This window comes from Marmota monax, unplaced genomic scaffold (genome assembly GCF_021218885.2).
Source record: "Marmota monax isolate L192 unplaced genomic scaffold, Marmota_monax_Labrador192_F-V1.1 WCK01_AAM20220418_F8-fsc00311, whole genome shotgun sequence".
NCBI lineage: Eukaryota > Metazoa > Chordata > Mammalia > Rodentia > Sciuridae > Marmota > Marmota monax.
The window spans coordinates 190,233-208,709 of record NW_026694601.1 but is presented as its reverse complement, the minus strand read 5'-3'; the positions used below and the strand labels follow the sequence as shown (position 1 = coordinate 208,709).

The 18,477-nt window shown below is 37.5% G+C and overlaps 1 protein-coding gene across 2 annotated transcripts; it reads right to left on the bottom strand.

Annotated features, from left to right (window-relative positions):
* Positions 1 to 740: 740 nt before the first annotated feature.
* Positions 741 to 17,014, bottom strand: Znf287 (zinc finger protein 287). Of its 2 annotated transcripts, none has more exons than XM_058572005.1 (6): positions 16,750 to 17,014; positions 15,136 to 15,735; positions 14,062 to 14,159; positions 12,158 to 12,284; positions 11,593 to 11,679; positions 741 to 2,413 (listed from the first exon to the last, which is right to left on the bottom strand). In XM_058572005.1, the coding sequence occupies exons 2-6, from the start codon at positions 15,536 to 15,538 to the stop codon at positions 843 to 845; spliced, it is 2,286 nt and encodes a 761-aa protein (XP_058427988.1). In that variant the 5' UTR covers positions 15,539 to 15,735; positions 16,750 to 17,014; the 3' UTR covers positions 741 to 842. The 2 variants fall into 2 exon arrangements, with proteins under 2 accessions (XP_058427988.1, XP_046278048.1); XM_046422092.2 differs by having other exon boundaries at positions 15,136 to 15,652.
* Positions 17,015 to 18,477: the final 1,463 nt, after the last annotated feature.

Sequence of the window (18,477 nt, the reverse complement as noted above, 5' to 3'; positions counted from 1 at the left end):
AATAAATGAATTTCTCACAGCAGAAGAGCCACAGGGGAAAACTGAATTTAGGAGTCAGATGAAAAAAATGGGAACTGTATGCCTAATTTTTCCTTCAGGATAACCTTGGATGTTAAAATATGGTGAAACTAAGGCTAACCTGTTTTAAAGATTAATCTTGGGGGTCTTTAATATTTGCCTATTTAAATCTGTACACATCTAAGAGTTATATACATTAGTTTCTCTGTCCTAACAGATCATCTTTCCTTAAGCTTCACTTCCTTTAATATTTCAGTATTTGAGGGAAAGTGCAGTTAAATGTTGGTTGCACAGAAATCTTTGAGATAATTTCAACTGTTTTTTTTTTCTCCAAATCTATTGGATCCATATTACAGTTATGGCATAATAGGAAAAGGGAAAGTAACCTTTAATTATTTTAAGGCTTCCAAGCTGGGAAGAAATGAAGGCCCCAAAGAATTTTTTTTTCTTTTCTATAATTCCAAGGTTACTCTCCAGTGTGAAATATACTTGATGGATACTTTCCCAAGTAACATTCATAAGGCCTCAAGAAGTCTATGAAATACATTGAGTTGATGAGTTACAAGTTTTTGAATATCATTTCATATTTTTCTCTGAAATGAATTAAGCTGATATCAAATAAAGGCTAAGTCAATGAAGTTTCCTTTTTAAATTTCATATAAAATTTAAATGAGTTATATCCATATTACTAATACGGATACTTCTGCTGAGTATCTAACATATTGCACTTCTTCAGATTTATTTTTAATGTTTTAACACACAGAGCACACAAAGTAAAATTTAAGGATCAAGTTGAAAAACCTAAATGAAGTCTCCCATATCCATTAATTACGATGTTTGACCCCCGAATGAACACGTTGATGCTGAATAAGGTTTGTACTCTGAGTGAAAGATTTACCACATATACGACATGCATAGGGCTTCTCTCCTGTGTGAATTCTCTGGTGTTGAATAAGGCATGTTCTCTGGCTAAAATCTTTGTCACATTCATTACATTTATAGGGTCTCTCCCCAGTATGAGTTCTCTGATGTTGATTAAGTGATGAAGAATAAATAAAAGCTTTCCCACATTCATTACATTTATAGGGTTTCTCTCCAGTATGAATTCTTTGATGTTGGGTAAGATTTGCACCCTGTCTATAAGCTTTCCCACATATATTGCATTTAAAGGGTTTTTCTCCATTATGAATCCTTTGATGTTGAGTAAGATGCACACTCTGGCTGAATGCCTTCCCACACACACTACATTTATATGGTTTTTCTCCAGTATGTGTTCTATGATGCTGAGTGAGGTTTGCACTCTGGCTGAAGGCTTTCCCACATATATTACATATATAGGATTTTTCTCCAGTGTGAGTAGTTTGATGTTGAATAAGAGTTGAGGAATGAGCAAAGGCCTTTCCACATTCATTACATTTATAACACTTCTCTCCAGAATGAATTCTCTGATGTCGAATAAGGTAAGTGCTCTGACTAAAAACTTTCCAACACTCATTGCATTTATATGGTTTTTTCCCAGTATGTATTTTTTGATGCTGCAGAAGGTGTGTACTCTGACTGAAAGTTTTCCCACATTCGTTGCATATGTAAGGTTTTTCTCCAGTATGAACTCTTTGATGATTAATCAGTGATGAACTATGACTGAAGGTTTTACCACATTCCAAGCATTTATATGGTTTCTCTCCAGTATGTGTCCTTTGATGTATAGTAAGGTGTGCACGCTGGCTAAAGTCTTTTCCACAATCATCACACTTATAGGGTTTCTCTCCAGTGTGAATTCTCTGATGTATGGTGAGGTGTGCACGCTGGCTGAAGGCTTTACCACACTGGTGACATTCATATGGTTTTTCTCCAGTATGCATTCTCTGATGTGCAATTAGGGATGAGATATGCCTAAACTCTTTCCCACATTCTTCACATTCATAAGATTTCTCTTTGGCATGGGTACTTTGGTGTTTCAGGAGGGATGGGTATTTCCTAAATTTTTTCCCACACACATTACATTTATAAGGCTTCTCTCCAGGAAGTATTTTCCCATGTACAATACCATATGAGACATTACTGAAGTTTGCCTTGCTTTCATTATAGATAGAAGTTTTATTATCTGATTGTGTATCAAACTGTACAATTAGGTTTGAATGCTTTTCAAAATTATTTCTATATATATCATATTTACTAAGATATTCTTCTGTAGGATCATCTTCTTGTGAAAAATCAGACTTCAAACTGAAATCATATTCATTAGTGGGAAATTTCTTGAAGACGTTTGTTGTTTCTCTCTCTAATCTGTCATCATAGTCATATGGTTCTTCCAATTTGATGGTCTGGGTTCCATCCTGTTTGAGTTTAGGAATATCTTTTACTGGAGTACATGTTTGGGCTTCAGTTTCCCATTCTGAAAATGAAAAAACAATATAAAAAGTCTTCCTCTGTTTGGCAAAAAAAAAAAAATAATAATAACAACATGAATAAAGTGCCTAAAGACTATAGCTCTGACAATCTCAATAACTTGATCCTTAAAGTTTAGGAAAGGAGAATAAAAGGGCAGCAAAACAAGAGACTAAATTATTCAAAACAGAGAAGCTCCTCACTCTTCAGCCTGGGTACAGAGTAAATAAAATAGACAAAGCTAAGTCAAGTGAAAACAGAAGATATGGCTATTTGGGATAAATTACTTCATGGAGTAATTTATACGTTTTCATAAAGTAAGCATGCTGACTCTACTCCCTCTTTCAATCTACCCTGCATAAACCCATATAACATTCCTAAAGCAATCTCATGGAATACTTTCTCTCTCTGTGTGTGTGTGTGTGTGTGTGTGTGTGTTTAGGGGGTACTGGGGATTGAACCCAGGGGTGCTTTACCACTGAGCTACATCCCCAGCCTATATATTATTTTTTATTTTGAGACAGGGTCTTGCTAAGTTGCTTAGGACCTTACTAAATTGCTGAGGCTGTATTTGAACATGGATCCTCCTCCCTCAGCCTCCTGAGCCACTGAGCAGTATCATAGCTAGTATACAGACATATTAAATGAAGTTGAAAAATATCTCTAGTGTATCTTCAGTAGCCTGAGGCAACTGCTCTCAAAGTACAATCTCAAGAGTAGCAATAAAAAGCATTACTATTCCCTGGAAATGCATTAAAATTATTGGGTCTTATCCAGACATACTGAATTAGAAACTATGGTGGTGGGGCTGAACAATTTGTTTTAGCAAGTACCAAAAAGTAGTTTTGCTGCATGCAAAGTTTGAGGGCCACTGGCTTAAAAGGGTTAAAGGAGGAAAAAAAGGACTAGGAATGTAGCTCTGCAGTAGAGCACTTTCCTGGCTCTTGCTTCTATTTTCAGTACCAGGAAACAAAATAAAACATAACAGAAAAAGAAAAAGCTCAAAATACCTCCATTTGGCATTCAATCCCCTTATAGTAGAAAAATAGTCCTCTTCTACTATATCCCCTACACTTCATATTCTGCTTAACTTAGTTTGAAGTTATCCACTATTCCCACAGGGCCTATAGGTTCTGTGCTAATCCCAAACTCTAGGCCCCCTTTTATGATACCTTCTCTACCTATTATAAAAAATGGTTATAGTTCAGCTCCTTCTTAGAATCTAAAATATAGTGTAGGTTGATTCATATATGAAATTGTCTTTTTTATAGGTCAAAATGGCTGACTGTCAACAATTTTGGCATGGTTCAACCTAATATAATATTGAGCTAATGATGAAATTTGGCCTTATATGATTATCTCACAATTTTGTGTGCTTCTTATATTTTTAACTTATACATAAACTCTGGGAATAGCTTCTGTTTCTTTTATATTTCCTTCATAAAATTGGCTCAAGACTTTGGATATGGTAGCTACTCAATTTTTTTATACCTTTATTTAATTTATTTATTTTTATGTGGTGCTGAGGATCAAACCCAGGGTCCCACACTTGCAAGGTGAGCGCTCGACTGCTGAGCCACAACCCCAGCCCTGCCACTCAATTTTTAACTGATAAAATAAATAAGAATAATTTGTAAAAAGGAAAACTCAAATCAAAGTGTGCACACACACACAAAAACAAATACACAAGAAACTGGCTATGAGGCAGTCAAGTATATATTTGTTGATGCCTATTATGTTTCCAGTATGATAATTTGAAACAAATTTCATGTTATAATCTTTTGAAATGGTGGGAAACATATAACTTGTAAGTATTAAGAATTATATACTATAATATCAAATATAGAATTTAAAATATAGGAAAAATAGTCCTAGATAGTTCAGAAACTTTTAAAGATGCAGCTCAAAGTACAATAACTTTATCAACATATTCCTTCAGTAGGAGAGTATATAGATATTGAAAATCTTAGCTACATAAATCAGTAAGAGACTTGCTAGAATAGAGAGTAGTAGAATATTGATAACTGATAAAAATAGATCTAGGTACATTTATATGAAAAGGTGTTGAGGACACATGGTTAAGTGAAGAAAGGCAGGTATGTAGCAGCAGGTAGAGCAAGATCCCACCTATGTAAAGATATGCTCTATGTATTATAGCCAGGTACAGAAAGACACTGATAATTTAAGGAGAGGAGATACTAGTAATGACCCAGGGGAAAGAGACACATATGAAATTTGCTTCCTTGTAGTGCTTGAATTTACAAACTACTTTTACTCAAATACATAAATCATAATTGACACAAGAAAATATTTAGGAGTAATGTTAAATGAAAAAAGCAGAATCATAGCTAGTATACAGACATATTAGATGAAGTTGAAAAATAATAATTATAGGTTTTATTTTCTAATTTTCAATCAATTTGCTATATTATTTTTCTGCTATTAAGTACTAGAAATGTTATTATACTGTTATAGAAGGAAAAAAAAATTAAAACCAACTTTCTCAAACCAAGATTTGTTACCCTGCCCCAAAATAACAAAATGAGAATGTAAGTAAACACATACAAAAAAAGGATGGGCTAGTACCATAAGCTCAGTTTAACTTCTATCTAATCAGAATCAGTCTATGGCAATCTGCATATACCTGAAAAGGAAGTATTACAGTTATTTTTTTTAAGTGCTGGGGATAAAACCCAGGAGCTCATAATATTAGGCAAGTACCACTATCTACCACTGAGCCACATCCCCAGCCCTATAGTTATAATTAATAAGCTTAAGCAACAAGTTTGAATGATGACCATGAACACAATACTACTATAATAATACATTTTTTAAAAAATCAGGTTATTAGAAATTAAACAAACTGAGATCAATAAGCAGGGCTTAAAAATGTGTATATTCTTAACCAAAATGGTTGTAAAAAGTGGTATCTGTTGGCTAATATTAGACCAAACAGTGGTGTAATATTTCTAATATAGAAGATCAACACTGACTTAGGTAATCAAGAAAAGCCTCAGTGGAGAGGTATGATTTGAGCTCAGCCAGAAAGAATGGCTAGGTCCTGTATAAACATAAAGAACTATGAAAGTTCTAAGACTATAATGGCTACTAAAGACCAAAAGTAGTATTTTATTTATGAATTACCAAAGTTTTCATTTCCTGAAGCAAAACTGGTTAGGTATTCTAACTAAATGTTCTATTTATTATATATCTCTGATCTGGAAAGACAGTAAAATCCTCAGAGGCCAAAAATCAATTAAAAGCAGGAAGGCAGCTGGGTACTGGTGGCTCATGCCTGTAAACTCAGCAGCTAGGGAGGTTGAGGCAGGAGGATCAAAAGTTTGGAGACAGCTTCAGCAACTTAGCAAGACCCTTCTCAAAATAAAAAAGAGGGCTAAGTATGTGGCTCATTGATTAAGTACCCTGGGGTTCAATCCCAAGTACAAACAAACAAACAAAAAACTCCAAACAAATAAAAACAATAAAACAAAAACAAAAACAAAAAGCAGGAAGGAAGGCAGTTACAGCTGAAGTTGGTTGTTTGAGATGGCTCCTTCATCCCATAGATAACCTTGAGCTTCCATTTTGAGTGTGCAAAGGCTCATGTGTCAGAAGCCCAACTAAAAGTGAAGCTGGGAGGAGTCCCTTGCAAAGAGGATTAAATATGATGCAAGAATAACAAAACCCCAAAAAACTAACCTCCATAGGGGGAAAGAAATAACTTGCCTTTCTCAGTCTTGGTGTGTGTTCTCTTGAAGGAGCAAAATCTTTTCTTAAAATGCATAACTACAAACTGCCCCTTCTTGGGCATTGATAGCTCTAATTTGTGCTCTCTGAAAGGTCTAAAAAACTTCTCATGCTGTGAAGTTAGGTCTAAGTACTCCCAGATTGGCAGCATCTCCCCAGACACTATACTAATTCTAGTCCAGGCTCATTTCCATTATAGTTCATGCGTTTTCTCACTGTTTCCAGTGTGCTGAATTGATTCTCCAATGAATTTAGTGTGCTACAGGTATATTTTGTACCATTTTGCCAACTAAAGCCCATAAATTATGAAAAAGAATTAGTTTTTCAAATAGTATGAACCTTGAAATACCTAATTACCATAAGTTATTTTTTTAAAAATAGTGAAGCAATTCACTCTAAGGCAGTATAGACTATTCTGTTATTATTGTTTAACTATTACAATTAATGTTATATTCTAGCATCAATATTGGTAGACATATAAGTCTAAATAAGAAAAAAAAAAAAGAATAGGAAAGCAAGATGTGAAAGAATGTATCAATGATTTATTTTTTGCAAAGAGAAAATAGGACAGATAAACCAGAAACAAATGGATATGGTTATCTATAGGTAGTGGATGGGAAAAGTGTAGAAGATATGGGAGTGCATATCTTTTATATAGTTTTGGCTTCTGACCAATGTTAATGTTTTTACATACTCAAAAATGTAAAATAAAAGATAATTTAGAAAGAAAACACTCCCCTTAATGGGATCTATTCCAACGACTAAAAGGACTGCAAAGAAGCCTTGAATATTCTAGACAATTTGGTAGTGACCTTGGTATAATTCTGAAACTATTTCTGTGTGTAACATATGATAGAACAAATAAGTAAATATATCGATTATGGTGAAAAACAGCTTATTCAGTGTATGGGAAAGAAGGCACAAAATACAATATTGAAATATACAAAATGAAAAAGTCTTCTGCTATTGGATTTGAATTAAGAGTTATGAGTAAGAACTCATGACTTTAAAAAACAAACAAACAAACAAAAAAACCCAAAACTGCTGGGCACAGTGGCACATGCCTGTAATCCCAACAGTTTGGGAGGCTGAGGCAGGAGGACTTTAAGTGAGGAAACTTAGTGAGGACCTAAACAACACAGTGAGAACCTGTCTTCAAATAAAAATATAAAAAAGGGGCGGGGGATATGGCTTAGTGGTTAAGCAGTCCTGGGCTCAATCCCTGGTAACAAAAACAAACAAAAACTACAGGGCTGGGGATATAGCTCAGTTGGTAAGGCCCTGGGTTCAATCCCCAGCAACACACACACACACACACACACACACACACAGAAAACCAACAACTATATATAAAGTAGATATAGGCATATGTAAAACTGAATCCCATTGTTATGCATAATTATAATGTACTAATAAAAAATAAGAAATAAAAGAGTCAAAAAAATGTGGGAAAAAACGCCCCAAAACTTCTGACAACATGGATGACCCTTTGAAGACATTATGCTAAGTGAAATAAGACAGTAAAAAAAAAATCAAATATTGTATGATTTCACTTATATGCTATATTTAGAATCATCAAATTTATAGAAACAATGTAGAATGGTGGTTACCAGAGAGTGAGGGAAGGAGAAATGAGGAGTTGTTATTTAATAAGTACAGACTTTCAGTTTTATAAGATGAAAACGTTGTGGAGATTAGTTGTACAACAATGTAAATTATTAATCACTACTGAACTTGAAAACGGTGAAGATGGGGCTGGGGCTGGGACTCAGTGGGTGAGCGCCTGCCTAGCACGTGTGAGGCCCTGGGTTCCACCCTCAGCACCACATATAAATAAATAAAAGTATTGTGTCCACCTAAAACTATATATATATATATATTTTTTTTTCCTCCTTGGAGAAATTCCAGGTCTAAGGTAAGTAAAATGGGAGCCTAAAGAATATCTATTATACCAGAAAGCAAGGAAACGCTCCAAGACTAATAGTTGTGTCAGAGAGATGGTGGCCTTGGTTTGACTGACTCACGTTGCCCAAATGTGGGACAGCTGGGTATTAAAACCAAAACAACAAAATTACTGGAATGAGTAAACTAGCACTTTGAATCTTAAAAAATTCCCTTAGTCCATGTGTGTGGCTCATAAACATAAAAAATGGGAAGGAGGAAAACCTATTCTTTTTTTTTTTCTTTTTCCATTTCCTTCCTGCTCGATAGAAACGTTATATTCCTAATCAGTTTTCCACTACAGATTCCTCCGCCAGAGATTCCTCCGCCAGAAGCCATAGTCCCTGCGCTTTCACTTCTGGTCCACCATTTTGTTGCCTCAATTTCTCCGCGGGGCGGGTAAGGGCCCTCAAATATGCATACGTGAAATGGCCAACTGCGGATGGAGTTGTGGATCAGTGGCCAAACGCTGGCCTCATTTATTTTTACGTGGTGCTCAAGATCGAACCCCACTGGGTTCGATCTTGAGCACCACATAAAAATAAATGAAATAAAGATATTGTGTCCATGTATAATTAAAAAAAAAAAAAAGTAACTGTTGCTGTTAGGGATCTTAACTACATAAGGAAATGGGACCAAACTGGCAGGCCTGGTGAAGGTGGAGCCCACCAGGAGGTAGGAGGCAAAGAGACACGCAGAGAGGGTCACAAAGCTGGAGGGGAAGGAGCCTTAAGAGGCTGCCGGCTTCGCAGCACAACCCCAGAGTGCTGGGTGTGCAAGGAGAGGCGCCCCCCAGCCAAGCGGGGCGGAAGACTTGTTCTTTTTCTTTCTTTTTTTAATATCTTTTTATTTTTTATTTTTATGTGGTGTTGAGGATCGAACTCAGCGTCCCGCGCATGCCAGGCTAGTGCACTACCGCCCCTGGAAGACCTGCTCTTTACTGGAGGATGCTATTAATCATTTAGAAGAGACTATGAATCAAGAAAAAAAAAATCACAGTTTTGCAACCAGCAATGTAACAAGGCAAGGATCATCAATGGATATTAGGCAAGGATCATCAATGGATATTAAAAACCTTAAGTGAAAGGCTGTCAAGGAATAGAACAGTTTGTGCCCTCAAAGTATCACTCCATAGACTACTTATTTATTAAATGAGGAAAAAAATAATGCATCTTTAAAATGAAGTGACCTGTAGACACCACCTTAAACAAACTGAGAATCATCAATGAGGAGATAAACTAGGAAATGAGCCTCTTGAGGAAGTGCATGGAAAGCAACATCACCTTTGAAATATTTTTGACAAAATGTTTAATCTGAATTTAATTAAGAGGAAAAAAATCAGGCAAAGCTAAAAGAAAAAAAAATTTCAGCTATTTATTGTCCAGGATAAAATTCGTTATGCTCCTCCTGAACAGGACTGACCGTGTACAGACCAAATGTAATTCCCATATTGGAAGAACCATGGATGGTGTTAGAAATTTTAGAAGGCCCATCCTTCAGGGACAATATGGGCATTCTAACAGTAAAAACAAACAACAACAACAAAAAACTGGCTTGGATCCTTTAAAAAAGGTCAATAGTCATGAAAGATTAAGTGGTGCATGTTTGTAATCCCAATGGCTTGGGAGGTTGAGGCAGGAGGATCACAAATTCAAAGGCAGCTTCAACAGTTGAGTGAGGCCCTAAGCAACTTAGCAAGATCCTGTCTCAAAATAAAATATAAAAAAGGTCTGGGATATGGCTCAGTGGTTAAGCACTTCTGGGTTCAATCCCTGGTACAGGGGGAAAAAAAAACAGAAAGGAAAAAAGGTTGAAGAACACTTCTATGTTAAAAGGGACTTGGGGCTGGGGATAGGGTTCAAGTGGTAGCGTGCTCGCCTGGCATGGGGTGGGGTACTGGGTTCCATCCTCAGCACCACATTTAAATAAATAAATAAATAAATAAATAAATAAATAAAATAAAGATGTTGTGTCCACTAAAAACTAAAAAATAAATATTAAAAATTCTTTCTCTTTTAAAAAAAAAAAGGGACTAATGAGGGCTGGACTGGTGGGTCAGTGGTGGAGCACTTGTCTGTCATGTGGGAGGCACAGGGTTCTATTCTCAGCACTGCATATGAATAAAGATCCATTGACAACTAAAAAAAAAAAAAGGGGGAGGGGACTAATGATGTGAGATAAATAAATGGAACATGAGATTTCTGACTGGATCCTAGACTGAGGAGGAAAATATCTATAAAGGATATTTGAGGAAATCTGAATATTTGGCCAGATATATCAATAACTATTGTATAAATGTTAAATATCTAGAGAGAGAATGGTGGTGTGCTTATGTAGAAGAATGTTCATGCTTTTAGGAGATATTCAGGGGTAAGATATTATGACTAAATTTCAAATGGTTCAGTGCAAAAACAAAGGTGTGTGTAAAATGTCTAAATGATAATTAGTGATTTCAGGTAAAAAGTATATAGTTGTTCAATATATTGTGTAACTTTTCTTTAGGTTTGAAGTCTTAAATAAAATTGTGGAGGAGAGAAGAATGAACGGTAACAATCAAAAAGGCCATCAATGGGGACAAGTTCAATAAATTATAAGACAACCAATAAAATATGATGCAGATATTAAAAAAGAAATGAAAAAGCTCTTCACACGCTCATTTGGAACATTTTTCAAGAGATATTTTCAGGTAAAATATGCTAAGAACAAAACAATATGCATAGTATGCTACTGTTTATGTTGCAAAATGGAGGAAAAAATTTTCTATTAACTTTATGTGCAAAAAAACCCAATCACCCATTCAACTCCAAATAGATATCTGAAACAACTGTTTACCTATAATACAGAGCCAGATTTTATTTAAAAATAAAAAAAAATACTAAAATCATGTTAAAATCCAGGTTTTATTGTGGAGATGAACAGTTGTTCAAGACTTACCTGGAAGGAAGCCTCTATAGGAAAACAGTGGTTAATAGTCAAGATCTAATAAGAGTGATTGCTGCTGGACGATGTAGCAACTGGGTGAATATGGTATGTAGGTGGGAGACTTTTGTCTCTATATATGGCTTTATATATTTAAAAAAATTTTAATTTTGTGAATATATAAGTTTTAAAGTAATTTGGAAATAAAAAAGAAGGAAATTAAGAAAGTGGAGACGGGAGATATAGGGGTTTGTTAGTTAACAGAAAAAAAGAAACTCAAATGTAAGTTTTGAAAATGGAGCAATGAAAGTCCCAGAGAAGCTCTAAAAGATGGTACTTAGGGGTCACATAGGATAAAATGAGAAGGGACACAGGGGAAAGGTACCAAAATAATATTTGAAAACTCTCTTCCTTTTTTACTTTCTTCTATAAAAAGCAATACTAAAACAGCTCAGAATTCTTTACCAGCTGTTATGACTTTGCAAAGAATGATTTGGCCATATTTGATAAATAATTTCAAAACATTTTGGATATAGACTATTAAGTGCAAAGAAGCTCATGTGCTGGCTTTTCTCTTACCTGGACTAGGGCCTTCTAAAATTTCTTTTATCACCATCCATGGTTCTTCCAATATGGGAATCACAGTTGGTCTGTAGACGGTCAGTCCTGTTCAGGAGGAGCATAACGAATTTTATTCTGGACAATAAACAGCTGTAAAAAATGTATTACCTGACTTCTACTAAGACTTCTATAGGAAAATAACAGTTCAGGGACATGATTTAGTAAGATACTTAGGTCTCATCCTTTTCAGAACAAGGATTAAAAATTTCCTGCTACCCAAGAGAATGTATGTCTGGAGATCCTACGGAAGAATTCTTTCCTTTGAGCAGTAGAGAATGGGCAAGACAGTGTTGAGTAGCCGTCAAGTGGCAGCACTATGAAATTGTGCATTAAAACTTTCATTAGTTATCTTTTATTTGGGAAAAGAAGAACACAGTCATTTTTGTGCCTGAATGAGATGAAACACTTATCTCTAGACCTTATTTTTAGCCAAGTACTTCAGAGCCTTCTTAACAACTAGGGGCAGAAACATACCCTGGGGGGGGGGCGGGGCACTGGGAGGAGAGGTGTGGACAATCCTTACCTAGAGAAACCATGTTCCAATAGTTTTGTAATGTCACTGTCTTGTACAATTCCTTCTGTACAGGACGCATTAGCTCCCAGTCCTCTTGGGTGATGTCTACAGCCACATCTTTGAATGTCACTGATTCCTAAAATATCAAATACAACTTAACTTGGCTCAAGAACTAATGGGAAGGGGGGCAGTAAGACTGGGTATGCATGTGGTGGTAGGAATAGGGGATCACAGAATATTAAATTTTAGGACTCTAAAAGTTTGTCTAGTCAAAACCTTCACCTAATGTATAGACCACAGCATCCTTCAAGGGCCCTAATGAGAAGTTTAAAAATAAAGGAAAATTTCTTTTTTTCAATTAGTACTAGAGTACACACTGATGGTTTTCGTTTAAAGAAAAAGGGTAGGCCAAGGGATATAGTCGGTGGTGCAGACAGCACTTGCCTAGCATGCTCAAGTCCCTGGGGTTTGATCCCCAGCACCACACACACTCACTGCCCCCCACCCCACCCCCCAAAAAAGAGGAAGAAAAATGAGGAGAAAGAGGTTTTGAATTTTAAACACATATGACACAGAGTTAAATGATTTTCAAGTTTTATCCTAAGAATAAATTCAACATGTTATAATAAACATGTTGGTTGTGGGGTTGTGGCTCAGTGGTAGAGTGCTTGCCTAGCATGCATGAGGCACTGGGTTCGATCCTTGGTACCATATGAAAATTAAAAAAAAAATAAAATAAAGGTCATCTACAACTAAAAAATAAAAATAAAAAAATACATTTATATGCTCTATAATATAAATGTAATGTTCTTTTAAAAAATAAAACTGAAACCAACAACCACACTGTTGAATCACTGCACTTTTAGATGCATCTCTCAGTTCGGGAAGGTTAGTATCCCTTTTTGCTCCCTTTTAAAAAAATTTTTGTTAAAAATATTTCTTGATTACTGTTACCTGTTATTTTTTTTTCAAATAATTATCACAATTTAAAAAAATCACTTTGGGATATTAAAGTCACATTAAATTTATAATTGAGAAAGAAGTGATTATAGTTTCTTTTATGTCTTATAAGATGCATAAAATATGAAAGATGCAAAATTTATACTATGCTTAGTTTTAGATTTTTTAAAATTTTGTCATCTGGTTTTTATGTATATGTAAAAGAGGGATACATTTTTGCATGTTATTTCTGTGGCAGTCATTTTACTCAAATTTTCAATTACTGTTTCTAACAGTTTTTCCCTTGATTTTCTTAGTTCTCTAGGTAAATGTTCACATCATCTATAAATAATCATTTTAATTTGATTGTCCAAGGTTTTTTAATTATAGGCCATGTATATTTTCCCAATAAGTCTTTCTCTTAAGGTGGCCTAAACTGCTATTCCTTAGTGTAATACCTCTCATGATCAAGATCACAGAATGCACACAGCCTTTAATTACTTGTTAATAAGGAAAAATAATATTAGCAAATATTATTTATTAATCACTTAATAAATGGTAGTAAAGGGTAGCCAAAAGTCTCATAATATTTTATTCTTACAATCTTAAGAAGTAAATTCTACATATTGAAAATGAGTAACTTAGACTAAGTGGGTAAATATCTTATTCCAAAATCATGAATTCAATGGCAGAGCCAGGAACCAAAACCTGGATTCCACCTGGCCATGTAGGTTAATCTCTTAACCTCTACATGGTATTACTAACTTAAAAGTCAAGGAGTGAGGAAAGGCATATTAAGGGAAAGCGAGCACATTTACTGAACAGTTCAAGGTAATGAAGGAGAGAAACTCAGGTTTAGGTCCTAGTAGTTAGGGCTTTTGAGGGTTCACCAGCTATCGAGTAGGATTCACAACAAAAAATGCTCTCTCATACTAAGAAGGCACTTTAAAATCACAAAAGAAACTTAAACTCACTTTGGTTACCAAGTCATTGAGCCACCCTGCCTGGAAAGCATGCCTTCCTCTGGGATCTTCCTCTTGAATCACCTGGGAAAGAGCAGCGTTCTGAGGAACTATGGAAGAGAAAGAAACCATTATGGATATTAGCCCTGTTCAAATAGCCTAGGAAATCCTTCACCAAATACATGCCTACACTATTCTCTTTTAATGGGACTCTCTTTTAACCCAGGGACTCACACATGCTAGGCAAGTACTCTGCCACTGAGCTCCATGCCAGCCTTTATAAAGTTTTATTTTGAGAGTCTTGCTAAATTGCAGAGGCTGGCCTTAAATTTATGATCCTCTTGCTTCAAACTCTGGAGTAGCTGGGATTATAGGTATGGGTCAGTGTGCCTGGCTAGATGCTTAGACTTTTCTTTTTTAAAAAAATTTATTTATTTTTATGTGATGCTGAGGATTGAACCCAGTGCCTCACATGTGCAAGGCAAGTGCTCCACTACTGAGGTACAACCCCAGCCCTAGACTTTTCTTAAAATGAGAAGTGAACAGAAAGCTGAAAAAGCACTCATACTTCAAAGTCAGAGGGAAGGGCCAATCACTTGTCCTAAGACATCAATGCAGAGTTCAAAAACAAGTCTGCTCTGGGACTGTTAAGTGTACGTAGAAAATTCAGTATTTTCTACTAAATCCTTATTTGATCTAAAATGTGTGAATTGTCTCTTTCTTAAGATGAGACTATTCTTTGGAATTTCTATCTTTCTGGAAATCACAATGCAAGTGATTTATTAGTAGAGTGGTATAAACCTCTGCGAGTTACCTTTCTGGGGATTCACACAGAGGTTAATTTGATTGTGTCAAGTGAATCTCTCCCGAAACTTCTCCTCTGGCTTTAGATATTGTGTGTTTGGTTTAAGCAATCTTGAAGGGGAACACTATGTAGTAGGGAGGCTCATGTTAAAGCCTGTTCTCACTCCTTAACTCAATTATCTTTCTTCTCTCCAATTTCTTTAAAGGAGCTATTCTCAGAAGTACTAATTCTCTTCTCTAACCACCCAGGGATTCCTCCCCTCTCTGCTCTACAATTCTCACCTTCCTCTTCTAGAATCTGAGTCAAATCCTCTACCAGAGTCACCACTTCCTCGCTGCTCTCTGGATACTGGGACTTTACCCAAGTCCTAACCTCCCCAGGCAGGATGGTTAGGAACTGCTCCAGCACCAGTAGTTCCAAGATTTGTTCCTTTGAGTGAATCTCAGGCCTCAACCACTTAAGGCAGAGCTCTCGGAGTTGACTCAATGCCTTTCGAGGACCAGCCAGGTCTGGGTACAGAAAATTCCTAAAATTCTGCCGACAGGTCTCAGTGTCACGCAAGAGTCTTGAAGTAAGGGTTTGCTTCTCAACATTGTGGGTTCCACTTTGAACTTTGTCTGGCTTCCACATTAGAAGGATTTGTGAGCGTGAAGAACTGGTCATCCTCTTTCTTGAGGCTAACATATCTATAGACAGGATAGTCAATCTGGCAATATCCTTTATTTCTCCAGTAATTAGCCAACTGCTTGAAGTCTTATGCTACAGCCATAAAACCATTTTTATCAAGGGCTGCTGCAGCTAGGGGCAGAACAGAATATACGTAGAGTTAGTGGCCTTAGTTACAAAATCTGAGCCCAGAACTTGCAGGGATGAATGAGACCCTGAAACACAAGAATGGACCACAAGGTCAAGAATTTCTGGTGTACTCTGCTATACACACACACACACACACACACACACTCCTCTGTATGCACAAATTAGTTTATTTGAGTTTACTTCCGTCTTCTTCCCTTTTATTCTTGGACTTGTAAGAGAACTTCAATGTGTTTAGGGGCAGTGGGAAGGATGGAGCTACCACAAAATGGTGTTAGAAGCTATAATTTAAAGAATCCTGAGCAAAATGACTAACTTCTAATTTGTTGAAACAAAAATTAAATATATATTTTTTTTAACAGAAAAAGATGTTTGAGATTTTAGTCACTGATGTAACAGAGGCTGTAATGACTTAACTGGTCCTCAGGAATACAGCAAACCTACCGTTACTGGGAATAAACTGGGAAGAAAATTTCTTCTTAATAAAGTGCTCAGGGTTCCCAAGGGAACTGTCAGAGGAAAATGGCAAGCCATTTATCTGATTTGCATGTTAATGCCAGACTATTCTAGTTTTTCACTATCAGAGGCCTGAAAAAACAAGCCCTTGGACTGGGAAGCAGTGGAAAAGATTGTTGTGATTGGAAAATATTTCAGTGCTTCAGGAGGAAACAGTTCCTTAAGGACACTTTGGGGACCAGGATTCCAGAAGAGAACCTCCTTAGTGGCCTGATCTGCAGGAGAACCCACACCCACCTGTCCCCTTGCTCCAGCTCTCAGACCTACTCAACCACAGTCGTGACACCAAAGAGAACTGTTTACAAGGCTCTGCGAAGATGCAATGGCCTCGCCTGGCTTGCCTCCCCTTCCTGGCCGGTCCCTTTCAGAGGAAGGCAGAAGGCAGCGGGGGGACAGCCAGGACCCCAGCGACTTGCAACGATGGGTACGCGCGTCCCCAGGCTCCCCACCCCCAGCTTCCACTCCCTGTGCCTTCCCTGCAGGGCGCGAGCACGGCGCCCTGAGCGTCGACGGGCTCGGGGGTCTGGCCTTGATCTCACGGACACTCGCGCCAGGGACATCGTTACCTGTCGCTGGGACCCCGTCACTCCGCAGCCAAAGCGGCCCGAGAGGCCACAGGCAACAATGGCGGCGGCGTCACGGGTGCCTGCGTGGCGGGCTCTGTTCCGCGCTGCAGAGGGACCTCTGGCTCTGCCACTTCTTTTCTCGGGAAGGATTATGCGACTCCAGAAGAAGGCGCACGTTTCAACCCGGTGCTGAGAAACCCGGCCTGAAACCCCCTCGCCTCGGCTTCGCAGCGACCTCGCCTCTGCGCCACTGCGCATGTGCGCCAGGAGAACGCTGCGCGCTCGCAGAGCCAATCGGAACCAGAGTTCTGGCCTTCACTTCCCGGGGGCCCTGGACCTGTCTCCATGGCAACCTCCTCCACCCATCCTCCGGACTGGCTCGTCAGCCTGCAAGGTTTTGAAGGGAATTCTCAAGTTTGTCTGGGTAGAGACAGGTCTGATAGAGAACTTGGATGTCGGAGAGTTACCAGTGGCTTGTAGAGTGCTTGGAGGTGGATGCCCCGCGCCAACTACCCAGAGAAAATGGCATGCCAGTGTTCCTAGGGAAGGAAGGACAGGCAAGATGTGGATCTAAAAAGAGCAAAACCCTGAAGGGGTGTTTCAGGATGTACTGGGCATAGACACTTAAGGGTTCGGAGTATCTTCTCAGGAATTTGACAGAACAACATATTCCAGGTGTTCCTGATATCTACTGCTCTGTTAACCACTCCAAAAGGTAGTGGTTTAAAAAACAACCACTTAGTTATGTTCTTCGATGGTGAGGGTCAGGAATTTGGAAGGGGAATGGTCTGGGTGGATATTCTCTATCTCACTGTGTCTAGCTTCTGTTGAGATGACTTGATGCTGGAGATGTTCACTTTCCAGATGTTTTTTTCACCTACATGTTTGGTACTTGGGGTACCAAGTAGATGGCTTAAGGATGAGCTCAGCTTGGATTTAATCTGAGTGCCTAAGTGTGTTCTCTTCAACACAATAGACTCAGGTAGGTGGATTTATTACCTGAGGGGCTCTGGGTTGGAGTGTTCAAGTGAACAAGAAGGAATACCTGTGTCTAATTATGACATACTTTAGAAGCCACCTAGTATCAATTATAATTTTGGTCAAAGCACTCACAAGCCTTCACAAAATCAAGTAGAGGCAGATGTAGACATCATGGGGGGTGCCAAAGAGAATATCACCACACTAAGGAAATATTAATAAAAAGAAAGTTGGGAAGTGTGATGGTTTTTTGATGGGTCTACTTGGCTAGGCTATAGTTCCCTGCTATTCACCGTAAACACTAATCTAGGTATTGCTGTACAGGTCTTTTGTATATGTGATTAAAGTCCAAAAACTCAAATTGAACTAAGTATGGGAGATAATCATAGATAATTTGAATGGACATGATTCAATCAGTTAAAAAGTCATAATGCAGAATTGATCAAGGCTCCCCTGATGAAGAACATCTACTTACATACCCTCTCTTTCAGCCTGCTCTTCCTGATGGGCCACCTTTGAACTTGTGTAGTCATCCCCCTCAATTGAGTAAATAAATTTCTTGAAATAAATCTCTTATATAGCTTACTGGTTCTGTTTCTCTGGTTGAGTCTTGACTGATACAAATAACAATCCTAATATCTGGTAAAATAGAATCTAAGAACCCAAGGGAATGAATGTTTTACATTTGTAAAAACAAATATCGACAGAGAAGATATACTCACCATATGTATATATACCTAACAAAAAGGC

Excerpts from the sequence above, each read along its gene's own strand:
- Znf287 (XM_058572005.1), bottom strand. The coding sequence starts at position 15,538 with ATGTTAGCCTCAAGAAAGAGGATGACCAGTTCTTCACGCTCACAAATC. Across the intron at positions 14,160-15,135 it reads TCAGATTCTAGAAGAGGAAG|TTCCTCAGAACGCTGCTCTT; the intron begins GTGAGAATTGTA and ends TCTCTTCCATAG. Across the intron at positions 12,285-14,061 it reads TCAATGACTTGGTAACCAAA|GAATCAGTGACATTCAAAGA; the intron begins GTGAGTTTAAGT and ends TTGATATTTTAG.